The 16,868-nt window shown below is 42.2% G+C and overlaps 1 protein-coding gene across 1 annotated transcript in view; it reads right to left on the minus strand.

Annotated features, from left to right (window-relative positions):
* LOC140302055 (protein diaphanous homolog 3-like) overlaps positions 1–16,868 on the minus strand; it is a 147,403-nt gene that overhangs the window by 72,441 nt on the left and 58,094 nt on the right. Inside the window, exons 21-23 of the mRNA XM_072380796.1 lie at positions 14,642–14,881; positions 11,031–11,160; positions 3,796–3,920 (exon numbers count right to left, since the gene is read on the minus strand). Of these exons, the coding sequence (XP_072236897.1) occupies positions 3,796–3,920; positions 11,031–11,160; positions 14,642–14,881 (495 nt within the window). The remainder of the gene's footprint in view (positions 1–3,795; positions 3,921–11,030; positions 11,161–14,641; positions 14,882–16,868) is intronic.

The following is a 16,868-nucleotide window of genomic DNA, read 5'->3' on the forward strand; positions in this document are numbered from 1 at the left end:
GACTAAAAATACACTGCCTGGCCACAAAAAAGTCACTCACTAATATTTTGTTGGACCACCTCGAGTTCTGATCACATCGCACTATCGCCATGGCATCGCTTTCATGAGCTTATCTGTGTCTTCCCCAGCCCATCCCAGCAGAGATTAGAGATTAAGGACTTTGTGGTGGCCAATCCATGTGTGAAAACGATGTCTTATGCTCCCTGAACCTTTTTTTTTTTTTTTTTCCATAACTGAAAGCCAATTAATCCCGCTGGTCATATTGGAATAGACCGGCGTCATTAGAAAAGAAAAAGAATAGATCTATAGATGGAAAAACAAGGTCATTCAGTATATTCAGGTAATCAGCTGACCTCTTTTTATGGGCATACACCAGTGCGGAAGTTAGAGCCGACCAACTGGAGCGACCCCAGATCATAACGCTGCCCCCACAGAGTTGTACAGTAGGAACTCGGCATGATAGGTGCAGCATTTCATCCTCTGCCCTTCTCACCCTGATGCACCCGTCTCCCTCTGGAACAGGGCAAATCTGGTCCAGTCCAGTCTCTATGCTCTCATACAAATTAAAGCGTTTTTTCATTTTCCCTCCCCATTAAACCTCACAGAGGGAACCAAAAATAATCACTGCAGCAAAGTTCCAATGGAAAGTTGCTACCTGTTTGCATAGTTAAATCCAGGTGACCATAACAAAAAATAATAATAGCCCCTTTTAATAAAATCAATGTCTGCCTTGTGTAGGGCTGGGTACTGAACTTTGGTTCTTTTAAGGCACCGATCGAAATGCTTCAGTCGTACCGAGTATCAAAACACGCCTCGTCTTTCGGTGTCAAGTTTCGGTTCCCAGAGATTAATCACGTGATCAAGAACTGATGATGCTGCCCCAGATTGGCTGTATTAACGTTGCACTTTGCCACATGTGGTTAAGCCCACAGACGGAGTTCACGTGCACCTGCGTTGGGAACTGTAGTTGTGTGCGTGTCGTCGAACCGGTTAAACAATGCCACCGAGGTCTAAAGCGTGCCTCCATTTCACCAAAATCTCCACCACTGGACTCGGCTTCATCTAAGAGCACCGAGGACGGCGCAGTGTGTTGCATTTTAACGGGTAAATTAACGTTCAGCGAAATCCTGCAGTAATCTCAATGTTACTGCAACTTCATACGTGCAGAAAGCAGAAATGTTGACTTTTCTGAAGAAAAACTGCTGAGTGAAAAGTATCCTCAGTATGTAGGATAGTATTAGAGACCAAACTGTCACCTGTTTGCAACTGTTTTGCACAGGAAATTATTTGTTGTTCATTTTTTCTGTAAGAAAACTGCTTGGATTGGAAAAATAGATAGATGACTTTATTAATCCTTTTGGGAGGTTCCCTCTAGGAAAATGAAATACTGAGCTTAAAAATAAAACTGATGATTTGTACTGTTATTTGTTATGTAATTTTCTTTTTGTTAGAATTGATATTATAAAACTGGTATCGAAAAAAGTATCATTCAGTATCGAAACATTTTGATTTATACCCAGCCTTAGCCCTGTGTGAGACAATAAAATAAAAGTTACAATTAGTGTGAAACAGTTTGTTCATTTTCAAACTTCCAGGTAATTTTCTGTGAAGCATGTTTTCTCCCAACCAACAGTACTGCTAATGGCTCTGACACAGTTGTCTCATGGCAGATAAGAAGGGACAGTGATTACACGTGTGTGGTAACACACAAGTGTGTGGGCAGCCTCTCTGGCTCCTATTGTGCTCCTTCATTATAGCCCAATTGATGGACCTATTTGAGGTTTGGCCTCAGCTGAATCTGGCTGGGGATGAGACTACCTATTCACAGCTGGATAAATGCTGTTCAATAGGCACTCCTCCCAGACTGACTTGTCAGTAATATGTTTCCAAGCCAGAAGCTGGGGGAAAGAGGCATTAGGAAGGTCAGAGTGGGAGGGAAAAAAAAATAGCCAAGAGTTGTGGTTGATAAGTATCTCAGAGTGTGATATCTCTCCCTTTGTTCGCCCTCTCCTGACTGCTTTCCTATTCCAGACAAAGTAGTAGTTCTCTGCAGCTCAATCTCAAGTCCTCCTTTTCCCCCCGAGCTTTCTCACTTACCCCCCATCCACCCGTTCCATCATACTTCAGTCTCCATTTCTTCATTTGTCCATCTCCCTCTCGTGTCTCTCATGCTCTAATCTGCCACCTTTTACAAGTCTGGGCTCAGATTCAGAAGTGCAACTCTGGACCAATAACACAGCAGCTGTATACTTGAGTGGCACATGGAGTGAAAATTAAATTTTCACATATGTGACATCCCCAGCTTCTCAAGTTTGGCTGGTGACTGCAGATTTAAAATGATCAAAGTTGGTACCATCGTGGGCAAACTACATCAGCTGCAGGTACAGCTGCCGTTTGTGGAATTGTAAGATGACTGGATCACTTTTCAAAAGGATTCTTCACAACAGGCGGTGAAGCATCTGCAAGAATGTAATAACAAATATCCGTGACTCTGAGGCAGAAATGACTTGAAAGAGTTTCATTATACACAGTTAGATTATTAACGAATACTGTCGTGGCTCTACTGTCTGAGCAGAAGATTGAATCTTTTAAGGTAAAGGAATTAATCAATTTAGGACCTTTAAAAGAAAGAGAAAATCTGGATGAAACATATGTAATGGCACGCAGTGAGGCTGATCTAGTTTCTATAACCATCTGTTGAAAAAACAAGGACCTTGTTTATTCATTCACTTACGCAACTAACCAAAAAATTATTTTAACATCTGACATTTTTCCTTTATTTTCATTTCCTCCAAAGGACAATTTGTCCAAAGAACCAGAACTGGAAAAGCAGTGAAAAGCAGTGAAAGACATCGTCTGTGTTGCTCTCAAATTCTCTGCCAACTACCACGGCACAAGCCATCAGTGCCCCAGCCCCTAGGCTATTGATCAAAACTACATGAAGAAGGCAAGGTACAGAGTGTATTATTGAACACACCTGGCCTGAGACATAGCTGTCAACCTGATCCTGTAGAACTACCTCAGAAGACACTAAATAATTTACACAGCTGTCAAACAAACACAGACAGCTGTCAGCGATGGACCCAGATATCCCAAACGGGCAGTGGAACTGTGTGCTTGTGTGCCTGCCTGTCAGAGCTTTTGCTTTGTTATAAGTAAATGTCAATTCAATAAGGTAATAAATTGCTCCTCTTCAGGGATAAACAGTGCCGACTGACACCTCCGGAGCCAAACAGAGTGGCGGCCATAACTTCTTCTCTAACACTTCCTTTCATTTTGAACTTGTCCTCAGTCTTAAGAACCCATCAAAAAGAGAGCTGAGAGGGAGGCTGGTTCAATAACGAGACTATGGAAAAAGGCTGCACGGATTACTTGTGCACATCACTGACAGTGGAAAAGAAACCAGGGGCGGGGGAAGTGTACATCCATATACCCCTTTCTTTTGTGTTTTACCAGCATATTAGATGTCTATGGTTTCTTTCTTGTCAGAATCCAACACAATTTACATTTGCAGGAGAAGGTGAGGTGATGGAAGAAAGAATTCATTAGGTGAATGGAGTAATTCAGTAAAGTGTGAAGGGATTGTGTCTCGAGGGCTTCTTCCTTGTATAAATTGTTAAGCTACAATATGAAAACCTGCTTTGTTTCCTCCCTGTGCTGGACCATAGTGATAAATGTAAACAATTCATTCTCAGCAATATTCTTCTGACTTTACTTCTTCCTGAGTCATTACTTTAAACTCACGGTATAAAGCCCCAAAGCGGTGAGCATATGTATACACGCGAAAAAGGATATAGCCATTTTGGTGAAAAACATGTCATTAGGGTCATCGGGGGAGGAGAAAGTCTCCAGGTCTCTCTCCAGCTGCAGCAGCTGCCTCTCCATCTGCCTGAGGCTCTTTTCCAGATTCTCTGCAGAGACTGACACACACACACACACCCACACACATTCACAGCAGCACACAGAAACACACCCACGTGCCAGGGAAATGTGAAGACAGAGGCAGAGAGAGGACAACACGGTTACAGGTACAATCAAATGCATCACCATTTCTGAGGCTCTCAAAGAATCAGGGAGAAATAACACAGTGAAATAACAGGGACGGCTGCAAAGCTCGCTTATTATGGGTTCACACCTATTATGGGTGCCTGAAACGCCACAGGAATCAACAATGACAAGAAAATATAAACATCAAGTCAGAATGCATTGAATACATAAGCTTGTTATTATTTAAATAAATAATACAATATCATATTAATAACACAAATGAAAAAAGGACTCCATCTGCGTACGCTGTCGTGGAATCGGGCGATTCTAACAGTTCTGTGCCTTTCATCCTTCGACTCTGCTCTTATCAACAGGTGCACGGATCACGCAGGTGGAAGACTGAGCCCAACTTTCTGTTAAGTTGGTCACGGTTGACACGTTAAGCTAGAGAGAGAATATAGCATATGGCTTGAATTACCCTGATTAGACCCTGCTTGACAAAAAAGCATAAGCTGCTTAACTTTAAGTAGTTTCAAATTTCCCCTTGATCCTAATACATGCTTTACGAAAAGGGAAAGAAAAAAAACAGAAAGAGAGAGGACTTTAATGTAGCTAAGCTTCCCTTTTGACTGGATAAAATAAACCCCATTTACTGACGGGAACCCACTGTTTTGGACACACGTTTGACAAATATTCTAAAAAGTCTGCGGCAGCTCAAGTTGAACAGTTTCTTTCTTTTTTTCTTAGTATCTCAAGTTTGATGGAGTGGGAGTACGGTTGTTTTCACCGTGGTTAAAGGCAGGCATGTGAATGTACACACACCAAACACACGCTCATTCATTCAGCTGGCTGTGAGAAAAGGGCAGGTGGCACTTTTCATCGTGTTGTTACTCGTGATTGAAAAACAGGTCGGAGTACACTGCAGCAAACAGGGCTAAGGGGGGGAAAAACAGTCATATAAACCACGTTTCAGATTGTGTACCACATCTGTACCTGCCAAATGATTAGCACATCAGCTCCCTCTATTAATGCACGTTTTACCTCATTAAACTTAACTAAATGGACAATTTCAACCGGTTCCCTTTCCCCGACTACACTGCTCTGCATTTGAAAGTCTCGTCACAAGGGACATTTTGAACAAAGGATGTTTCAATCAAAGCAGTGTTCACAAAGCAGCGGCTCTGTGCCAGCTGACTGTTTCATGAATTTTTATTCTGGTGACAAATATTTTCTAAAAAAAAAAAAAAAAAAACTAATGTGACCAGAAAGAAAAGAAAACAAGACGAAGCAGAAAAAGACGCTTCTTCTCGTGGCAGGGTTAATATTTCCATCAAGAAAAGAGATAACGTGGGATTTTTCTTTTCTTCCCCCAAGCTACCCATTTGTTTAGCATTCAGGGTCATAAAAAATACAAAAATAGTCATAAAATGTCTCATATCCAACAATAAGTTGTCATCCAAAAGCGATGATGTGCAAATAAGGACTGCTAGCTGGAATTCAGGGAGTACAAATTTGTTCCCAACTCATGGACGAGCAGATGCTGAAATGCTTGATATTCAGAGACGCAAAGCGTTCCAAACTTTGGTTTTTAAGGGTCAAGTTCGAGAGGCCTCACTACAGTCGGAATTTGGATTGTGTTTGAAGGCGAAGCAGGTCAGTGTTGTAAACTGAGCGACTTCGAGGCAACAACTGAATGTTGCCTTCATGACGAGGTCTCTTCTGCAAAAAGGGATTTTTTATTTTTTTTTAAATCTCTAAGTGATACTTTCCTTAAGTACAGGTGGTTATTAAACTGTCATATAATGTGATTAAATAACACTGCTTCTGGTGACACGAGACTCCAGGAGTCAGCAGACCTGACAAAAACAATTAAACGTTTAATTATCTTTATGATGGTAGTGTAATGCATGCTCTGTCAAAGTCACGGTGTAGCAGCACTCTAAACGCATTACACGCCCCGTCTCCGTGAACCACTGTTAATACAGAGATAACAGTCCAATACGGAGAAACCACCGTATTAGATGGTGTCTTGTGGCTTTGGACTATCCTTTTTTTTTTTATATATATATATATATATATATATGGCGATTATACTACTAACCTAAAGTAAAAATGTACAGGGTAGCTCCACTGTGTAAGGTCAGTGGGAGGCCCTCCCAGATGTTTAGCAATCAGATTCAGTTCAGTCCTTTTCTCTTTTGCCTTCTGCTTTACCTGGAAACTGAATTGGACTGAATAAGGTGAATATAAATTATTAAAGCCCTGTGAGACGATGTCCTGACTGAGGAAAGAACAAGGGAGGGCTGGACAGAAAGCTAATCCGAGAGGGGTGTCCACATTTCCTCGCTTTAAAACACCAGTCTGCAGCCTTTTGTGATGAGGCTCCTTCACAGAGAGGAACGTATGAACAACAGCTGACACAAGGGTGACAAAAAGAGAGACATGTGCTGCTGGAGAAAATCTCAGGAGCATTTAAGAGTGTGGCTGCAGCTGCTGGAATGTTTTGATAAAACACACAGGAATCTGTTTCAAAGCACACGATGTTCAATTTCAACACAAATCTGCCATGTGCAATAAAAAAAGTGATATAATTGCTCTGAAGTTGAGTGACAAGATTAGTGTAAGGGGGGCAGAAACAAAGGGGTGTCAGTGTTTCTTCCTTGCATCGTTGGCCTTGCTGCCACTTCTTTCTCATTCTGTGCATTAAAGCGCAAGTGATTTTTATGGGCGCTGGGGCCTGAACGCCTCTGTGGTCTAGAGGGGTTGCAGACAGATATAGGTAGTTTTAGAGGAATAATAATTGGAATATTTGCAGAGGTCAAATCCCCCATTGACATCCTTTTATTACTCTGCCAACCCGCTATGCTATAAATGAGACGAGCTGAAGCACACAGCCGTGCATGCGCACAAACCGTCGTGCTACAGACAGAACTCCACAATAGATCATCTACTGATGTATGGAAATTAAGAGACTGAAAAAAAGCAGATCTACCCTCCGAGGCCGAAGCCTGACAGACAAGTGGGACTAGACTGATGGTGCCAGAGGCTGGGAATGGGGGATCTGTAGGAAATCCTGGCAACACACTCAACTTACTGAGCGCCTATAGTACTGCATGCAAAAAGAGCAAAGCAGCCTGTGAATTGCAGTCCAGAGAGCTCCTTCAATATACTTTAAACATGAGGCTCATCACTCACCCTGCATGCTGAAAACTACAAGGCAGAGCTCCAGCAGCATATTAAAGAACCATCTCATTGTAGTTGAGTCTTTGCCTTACTCCTTAATGACTCTTCAGGGCCACAGAAATCAGGAAAAGAAACTGAACCACAACAGCTTTTCCATCTTTGTTGCAGGACTATTATGCAGCCATGTCTGTTTAGCATAATGCAAAACAAATAAGCAGTGTTTCTGCAGACAACAGGGGGTATTTGAAGTCGCAAGATGAAGCATCCTGGTTTAGCACATTAATATGTCTCTGTATTTGTCCGCCTCCAGCACGAGATCCGACAAAGTTCCAATCAACAAACCTTCCTAATTGCCTAAACCTGCAGCTATATATCACATCTCTGTGTGTTTGTCATGGGGGGGGGGGTTCATGAAAATACAAACAAGAAGGGACACAGTGAGATAAAAGCTAACTGAACTGGAGTGAGAGACAGAAAAACTGCCCAACAGACACAGAGATGTGGTGACAGACAGATAAGGAGATACCTGGGAAATGGCAGAAGCGATACAAAAAGACTGCCTTTCAAAGACAGAAATAATGATTGCAGGGCTCAGAAGACAGAGGAGCAGAAATAAGAAAACAGACACAAAGCAACCCCAAAGTTCCATGAGAGATAAGGCTGGCAGTGGGGGGGGGGCTGTATTACACACAGTCAAAAGACAGCACCCTTTACAAGACAAATCATTACTGCTACCTCTACCTCTTTTTCAAGCCCAAGCAGGCTCTTTAGTTAGTGTGTGAATGCAATACAGCCTTTTAATGTGTCTACAAACCTCTAAAATACCTGTCAGAATTAATCAAAAGGATGCCACTCTAAAGCCCAGTGTAAAAAGGGATGGGATTGCTGTGTCTGAATAATCGCTGCTGAGTAATAAGGCAGGAAATGTCAGCATGTCAGAGTGGTATGGAAACATGAAGCCAGACCGATACCATCTATATAGATGCAAATTTACTCAGCTTGAGGCCCGAAGTAAGGAGGTGGACAAAGCCTGAACAAGGATCCAAGGACTGCACTTTTCATTGATCCCAACTTTGTACTTATGACACTTGGCCAAGAGCTCGTGACATGCAGCACAGTCAGAAGAAATGAAACTCCACAGGAGCATCATTACCTACAGGTTATCAAAGCAAAAAAAACCACCTAGAGGAGTCCTTATGAAGAGAGTCCAAACAAAGAAGTCACAGAATCCATCCTCCTGCTTTCTTCTCCTCACACTTTCCTTCATCCCCCCCTGCTGGGAGCAGAGCAGTGGGTGAAAATCGTCTTTGGAGCAGGAGGAAACATGCAGCGACAGAACAACCTCACACACAAACAAACACAAACTGTGCGCAGGCTGCTGCTCACTGCTTCTTCCTGAGAGGTGCCTATAGCAGTACGAACAAAGAGTCTCCTCCGACCGCCCAGGTTGCCCTGCTTGTCTGTGACCTTTACTGTACTCCGGAGACACCGGCCAGGCTAAGAGCACTTTGAGAGCAAATGTGTGGAGCCATGTTTGCACATCTAAAAAAAAGAGAAAAAAAAGCCATTTTTCCTACATTAAACCACCACGGTGCCTCATAACACATCTGAAGAGTATTGTTCTTCATCTCACTGGCTGACACGACCCCGTGTATTTGCTTGAAGAGAAAAACCTATAACTGGTAAATGTGCGACAGAAGATTAATGTTGATATCAAACAGCAGAGCAGATGAACTAAGCGTGACATAGCTCTAACACTAAAATGATAAAATACATTGTTTATGGAATCAACAAGCATTCTCATCCCATAATAACCCCCAGAGAGTTACCAAAGTAGCAGAATAAGATTAAAGCTCCCAGTAAAACAAAAGAATGCAAAATGAGAATGCTCCATTTCTGTTTAGGTAGGTCGCTCTGTTCATGCATCAAGCTCTCACTGCTTCACCTCAAATATACAAAAATAAGTAAATATGACAAGCAGAAAACAATGCTTAATGATACAATAAAGCTATTTACTTTGCTTGAGCTTGAATAAAGGGATCTAGTTTTGCGTGGGTGGAATTTTGTGATTAAAGATAACTGATCAGATTATGTTGAAAGGCAATATAAGTTTCATGATATCAGGAGTTTATATGTCACAGAATCCCACATCTATCATTAACCACCAGGCTCAGTGATCCAATCATTGCCACAAACATTAACCACAGCATCACTATCCTTTAAAAGGGACCTATTATGGGAAGAATCACCTTTTTCTGAGCTTGAGATCATTCATTTGGGCATCTGAAGTCAGGATTAACTCAAAAACTGTTCAATGAGCTGTTCAGATGTGCAGCATAAACTTGTGTCACTCTTAAAGTTCCCCCCTCAGCCTTGACCTGTTAGTCCTGCCCGCTCAGATTCAACATGCTGGACCGATGAAGCCAGCTTAGCTTGGAAATGTTGTGTTGTCTGCTGTACTGAGGAGCATGTATCCTCCATCCACCTGCAGCCTCAGAGGACATCAGAACTCAAAACTATACTTGAGGGTCATATTTCTGCAAGAATTAGCAAAAGACTATGTGCAGCAAACTGTTTTACCAACTTTTGAAACACTGGAAACTGTGCCACAAAGAGGGATCAATTCTGACACTCAGTGCCTGATCTTTAAATGAGAGAAATTTAAGTACTTGTGAAATAATTCACCAGGGTTTATTAATCCATTAAGTTATTTCTTTTTATTAATTTAGCTGTAGCTAACTAACAGCTTAACAACATCAGTGTTGTGCTCTTCTTGCTACACTTAATGCTGTGTACTGTGCTGTTGCTGTGTTAGCGTTGCACGATTGGCAATTTTCTGAGAAATGTATCTGTAGGTCAGTGTTTACATTTGTCTAATGACTTTAATAGAAACTAAATGTTTCAATGCAGTAATTAATGGTACATATTAATTAGAAAAATGTTAAGCTGAGTACATTGCAGGCTGTGTCCATTATCACTGATGCAAACCATTGTTTACCAGCACCTGTTGCTAACTTCAAGTGCTACACTATGAAACAATTTCCCTATGAGACACATAAAGTAACTTTTTTCAGAGTGTTTTTGGTATGACTGGAAGAATAGCTTAATTATGAGTAGTTCTTTACCTGCCCAAAAAAACCGCCTGGTTTCAGGAGAGGTGTTTCAACTGGGGTGAGATGAGGGCTACCGTGTCTAAGCAAAGGCCCGTCTTCTGTATTTCAGTAAGACCAAAGGAAATGGTGCCAATAAAGGGTATATGTCTCATATAAGGCCACCATGGAAGATAAAAAAAAAAAACAGAATTCTTTCCAAAAATGCGAAATCATCACTCAATTTTTAACTCGAATAATGTCCACAGCTGCCTAAACAACTTATTTAAAAGAAAACATAAAAGGGTTCCCTCATTCAGCTCAAATCTGAAGAGACTACTCCAGCAACACTTTACAAAGAGCTCCAAAAAAAGGGCAAAAACATCTCCTGATTACGAAGGTCAAATAGTCTGAACAGTTTTATAAGTAACAGAACATTTGTAAGACGAGTTATACACCCCTGCAGGTGAACACCACTGGGGTTGTTGATTTGAGAGGGAGCGTGTGAAACTCTGTATGCAGAACTAAAGAACTTGACAACAGTGGGAGACCAGAATTAACAGCAATAATCACACTGAGATATCACCTCCGAAAAACTGGGAGGTAGACTGTGTTAAATTAACAAAAAGCATGGTGAGCTGTGGTCCTTCTGTCTTTAAATCCTGCGCAGGCAGAGAGAAGCCTTTTGTTTTCCATCTGGATCACCTCAGACGTGTTAAAGTGGGTTTTTTGTGTGTGTGTGTGTGTGTGTGCAGGTAACGGGTGTCGTACCTCTGCTCGCTCGATCCACATGCTCCAGCTCGTCAGCAAACTTGAGCACGTCAGGAAATTCCTCCTCACATACTCTCGCCAGGAAGTGAAGCAATGTGGTCTTTTGGTCCGCCGACTTTGTGTCTTTCAGCTGTTGTAAAACACATAAAAACATGCATTTATGCAGCTCTGTACGGTGTGTCCCGATACCCAATCAACAAATAAGATTCTATCGACTGAGCAGTAAAAGCGCTCTGATTGGGGACAGGTTGAGAGGACATTTCGGACCAAGAAGAAGCTCACAGTGGCTGTCACTTAACCCCCCCACCATAAATAAGACAGTGTCGAATGTCGTCTCGTTGCACGGACTCTGATGTAGATTCGTGTAATGACATCTTTAATGAAATCACTGTTTGTTCGACCGACAGAAAGCTGCCAGAGCAGCAATGCAACAAGAAGCGGGGAGCAGCTTGAATCCTCTTAATGCGGTATATGATTTTCTTTTTTAGCGGAGTTGAACTGATTATGTCATTAAATAAAACCAAAGAATAGCGAAGACTGGACCATGACCCTGAGTCTCTGGGAATTCTTCTCAGAGACCGTGTGTAATGTGAATGCAGACAGTTGCTGTTTACACCAGTTGCAGTAAATTATGTAAGCTCCGTCTCTGGTGCCTTGTGAGCATTCCATTTAATCCCTGAACTGATTCATTATGCTGCAGATGCCTGCATTTGCCTGTGCAGAAGTCAGTAAGCAGTGCAAGTTTGCTCTGCCGTATTTCAACTCAATCTCTATCTAAAAGAGTTGCGTCTTCTCTTTATGTGTGCGGGTAATTCAAAGTTAGGAAACTCTAAGGTGTCGTCCACGTAGCTCTGCAATCACTATTTCTGCATGCAGCGAACAACTGTCATGAATACTATTAATGTTCCCTTTCCTCAGAGTTACGTCGTCACTGCTTTACTCAGAATTTGGCAACTTTGTGCTCCATGACAGAACAACTAGGAAAGTGGTCTCGTAGGTACAACTAAATGTGCAGGGAGAACTGGGTTTGTATTCCAACAGATCAGCATGGGATGTTTTGCCAGAGTCATTCATTCCTGATTGCAGGGTTTGGAAAGCACTGGACAGATAAACCCAGCCCAGAAGCCAACATATTGTGGGTAGAAGGTGCGATGTGGTTTTAAAGGGCCACATGGGCCAGATATCGGCTTCGTACCGCTCAGTGTGCTGCAGCAGAGCAGCACATTATGGAAGCAGATGAGTTTTTCTCAAAGCACATGAAACCAAAACAGGCAGGTGACAAATGAAAGATAAAATATGCCTTATTAAAAAAAAATAAAAGAAGAAGTGTGTTAGAGACGTGTCATTTGCCACCAGGACAACTTTAATCCACCTTGGCATTAAAGCTGTTTTTCTGTGAAACTAATAAAGGGACAGAACACCGTTCTCTCAAATGATTTTCCCTCATTTGGCATTTTGACGATAGTGGAGGAGAGCGCCATCTAAACCGGTTATTGAATATCTCCCATAAATGATCGAGTGGTTTGAGGGCCAGTGACTGAGACTTTAGAAGTCACGTCATATTCATAGTCGTCAAACCTTTCAATTCCTCCCTGAAGCCCTGTGAACTGGGACACTGTCATCCTGGAAGAGACCGCTGGAGTCAGGATAGAAATGTTTCATCACAGAACAAATCACTCAGAGGAATTTTGTATTGATCTGCACTGAACCTTATGTTATGGGGATGAGTGGACCCAAACCAGGCTGCCACTGAACAAAAAAACAAACAAAGGAAGTTCCCCTCGCTGTGATGCTCTGCCATTCAGGTTTCCCTTTAATGTGTCACTTCTATTTATAAATGAACTGCCCTCTTTTTTTGTTTCCATTCCCTCCGTCAAAGGGGAACACAAGAGGACTGATTTACAGAGTATGTTTGCATGCTGTGGCAGAGAAAAAAGAGACAGACTTGATAGGTTTTGTTGCACTTTTGTCGACAGCAGCTGGTCATATTTGCATGAGTCTTCACCCAAGCTTTATGAGTGCTAACTGTTGACAGTGCAACAGATGATTTCACGTCGAATACTCATGCACGAGATGCAATTTGACAAAGTGATGACCCCCCCCCTGCACTCACTGACTCCCTCACACCCACGTGCAACAATTTTTCAATTTCTCTGATAAATTTTCATCATTCCTCTTTTCCAGCCTTACTCTAAGACGTCTCTCGGTATCCCTGCTGAGCGTCCCTCCTGTGGAGCGTGTTGCTGTGTATCTCTCTAGGTGATCTATTGGTAGACAGCAGTGCACTCAGACCCGCTGGGTTTAATCATGTTTGCATTATCTCCTCTAATCAAACAGCCTCATCTCTCTTTTCATTTGTTTTCCCTTTTTTTTTTTTTTACTCAAAAAGCTTCGAGTGCTGGCTCACAAAAGGTCCCTCTTTGAATTTAGATGGATGGTAATCATGGTTGACAATATAAACATTTCCCTTTTTCCAGCTGGGCTGGGTGCAATTTTCTTGTGCTCCGGAGTGTGATGTGGAATTAAGTTGTCAAACTCTGGAGCAGGCATGAAGGTGATGTCTGCCTATATACATCCTCCATATGATATCAACACATAAGCATGAGGAGAAAGAAACTGACACCCTGTAACAAAAGCATTATGCTAAACATAAGACATAATCTGCAGTAGACCCTTATTGATTGATTATATTATTGTCACACTAAAGCATCTAATCCATCATTTATGTATGAATCCATGCTTGGCACATGCACTGGTGTTTATATGAGCATAAGCATCCAAGTCTAACAGGGCAAAGAGGTGGCAGTGACAAATGGCTGTGGTGGTTGTTACTGTGGAAACTGCTGTGCGTGTGCCAACAGCAGTAAAGTAACCACTGGAGGAGTCTCATATCCAAAGATTACACTCTGTTCTTGCCATCACTATCACACAGAGAAACTTAGCGTTCAGTCCTCATGACACATAAAATCCACACGAACAGGTATTTGCAATCACTCTATCCACAAAGCACCGGTGGTCATGCAGAGTGTGTGAGCTTTCCAAGAGATCGCAGCCGTAGCCTCTGTAGAATGGGGATTTTGTAGCGCCTGTGCTTGAATGCTTTGACAGAAAGACACCGTCTTGTGGGAATGATGTTGATAAAATCCAAAGGTTTGAAAACAAAAATGATCAGGCTTGGACAATGTGACTTGAGAACAAAAAAAGAATCTGCTTTTACATAGAGGCCAACTCCTACAGAAACAAACCAACATTTTTTTGGTTTCGGTTTTTTATTTAGTAATTTAGTGTTTTGGACTCTGGCTTCTACTTTAGATGCAAAATGACAATACCGTTATCCATTTTGGGATTTATGACTTTAAGGTTTTTGCACATATGTCACATGACTGTAGCTGCGAGTCATGAAGGCCAGCTTCACATAAGAGCAGCGCAGCACAGCTTAGTGAAAAACAACTGCTGTCAGAAGAGTCCACCTGCAAACCGCTGTGTGAAATCCATTAAAGGAAAAGTTTATCGCTTTATCTTTAGTGAACATGCCTTACTCTTTGCAGTCAATGTATGACACCACACTGCATGTGAACAGCAAACAGCAGTGTCAGCATTACAACCCTTACCTTGCAAAGGGAACTGAGGTCAAAGCCGTAGGACTGGGCATTCCGAGAGCCGGCGTTCATGTAATTCCCCAGCAGCAGCACCAGCTCCAGCAGTCGGCCAAAAGAGCGGCTCTTCCTGACCTCTTCGCACGCAGCGTTTACTGCCAGGATATCTGGGCGCAGATTGTTTACCTGCTCCTCAAACTGTAGATGGAAGAGGATATGGCTGAGGCGAGGTCGCAGTCGCTTCATGCTGCTCATCTGTGAGTAGAGAGAAGCAACGGGGAGAGTGGCTATTAGGAAAATGGGAATTATAGAAAAGAAAAGAAGAAAGCAGGCGAGGACGAAACCAGGGGAAATTAGGTGAAGAGAGAAACCCACTCCAGAGAGCACAGTCAAACTTAAAATATATACAATCACACTTTTCACACTTTCCCATTAAGTCGATCTAATTTAGAAGACATTTATGCAACCAGTATGCTGGAAAGTGTTGCTAGGCAGTAGTAATAGATGCTGGCAGTGATTTGATTTGGGACCCGGGTCTGGTAAGTTAATTCTGGAGTTAGTGTCCATATAGGGCAGGCAGTGGAGGGGGTGGAATATACAATAGCCTGCCTTGGATTACCACTCTCACACAATTAGAGGAAATTGGAAAATATTGCATTGTGCCCAAGACCTGGCCACAACCATGATTGTGTACGTGTGGAGTAGAAGCGAGGAGGGCAGTTTCCAATTGTGTATTTTACACAACAGCTGGCTGTGCGGTTTGATGTACTCCATCAAGGGTTTAATTACGGCTACTGTAATCTTATCAAATGACTATTTCAGCGACTGACTTTGTGTGTGTGTGTGTGTGTGTGTGTGTGTGTGTGTCTCAGCGTGTTTGTATGAGAAGATGAAAGAGAGATAGAACACAAAGGGAAATGATACGACAAAAAAATGAAGAAAAAGTAAGGTTAAAAATATATCTACATTCATAATGTTGCACTGAAACCAAGAGATAGGTTAAATTGTGTTATCAGGATATCATTTTGAGGAGAGAACAAGTAGAAAAAAGAAGACACCATTGCAGCTTTGGCGTAGAAGTGGGCAGCTGCAGTTTCCAGTGAGGCTACAGAGTGCTTTGAGATGTCGGTATCATGAGGGGATGAGTTCTTATGGAACAAAATGAAGGAGAGGTTTTGGAAAATGTGGCTTGTTTCATAATTAAATAAGAGCGGGCATGATAAGAAAAAAACAGCTCGGCTGAGGCAACGCTCCTTTCTCATATGTGGTCGAGGGTAAGAGGATGAAACGAAACAGTAGTTTAAATCTACGGAGCTTTGGCATGACAACAGAAAGGAAAAAATGTTTCAAGCTACCGTTTCAAAACATTTTCTGCACAATTCTCACACTTTCTTATTACTTTGTCTGCATGTTTGAGTTAATTCACTGGCACAGAGGAAGTGTAAAGTAAGTGTAATCCGACATGACAGCACAACAGAGGAGCCTGGTTCTTCTTAATAAGAAATGAACTTGCCTGAAAACAGGATTTGTTCAAATGTGGGACTGCTTTTTGCAGTGCATTTCTATACTGCACAGTTCATGCATAAAACCAGCAATAAAGGGTGCTACTGGGAACAAAAAGGCCCTTTCTGCACACGTCTCCTCATGCCTCCATGCTGCTGAAAGACGTACAGCAGCATGTATTCTTCCTTCGCTTTCGTTATCATTTAGATTGGTGGTAAGAGTTCAATGCTTAAATCGGGAGGTTTGGAAACGCAGATAGTCCGGAGGGTCAGGGGAGAGAACAAGTCACAGATTGCACCAAAACATTATCCGCAATGCCTGAAGCCCGCTGAACAAGGCATTTAGTGTGAGCTGTTTAAACTTCGGTAAACAGAACTGACACCACAAATAGGGCGTTATTTATTCAGGGGAACCTTAAATAATTAGAGAATACACAACAATCTGCACAGAGGGTATGTGGAACCAGCTGTTCTCTTTGCTTCCAGCCTGAAACTATGGTTCATTTATTCGTCCCGTGTCCTGCAGGTTAAAGGAAACGCTTCGAGTGCTGCCACCTGAACCGGCGGACCAGAATCTGTCTGTGCTCCTGGAGCCAGATAATTCAATAATGAAACCCTGATTAAAATTATAAATGAGAATATGAATGCAGCGGGAAAATAACATTCACATTGCATCTTTCAGTGGAAATCAGCAGCAGGGAGAGGTGCTGGGAGCAAGGCTAAGAGGATTTTCATGCATA

Source organism: Leuresthes tenuis, unplaced genomic scaffold (genome assembly GCF_036924035.1).
Source record: "Leuresthes tenuis unplaced genomic scaffold, fLeuTen1.0.hap1 SCAF_2, whole genome shotgun sequence".
NCBI classification, from domain to species: domain Eukaryota; kingdom Metazoa; phylum Chordata; class Actinopteri; order Atheriniformes; family Atherinopsidae; genus Leuresthes; species Leuresthes tenuis.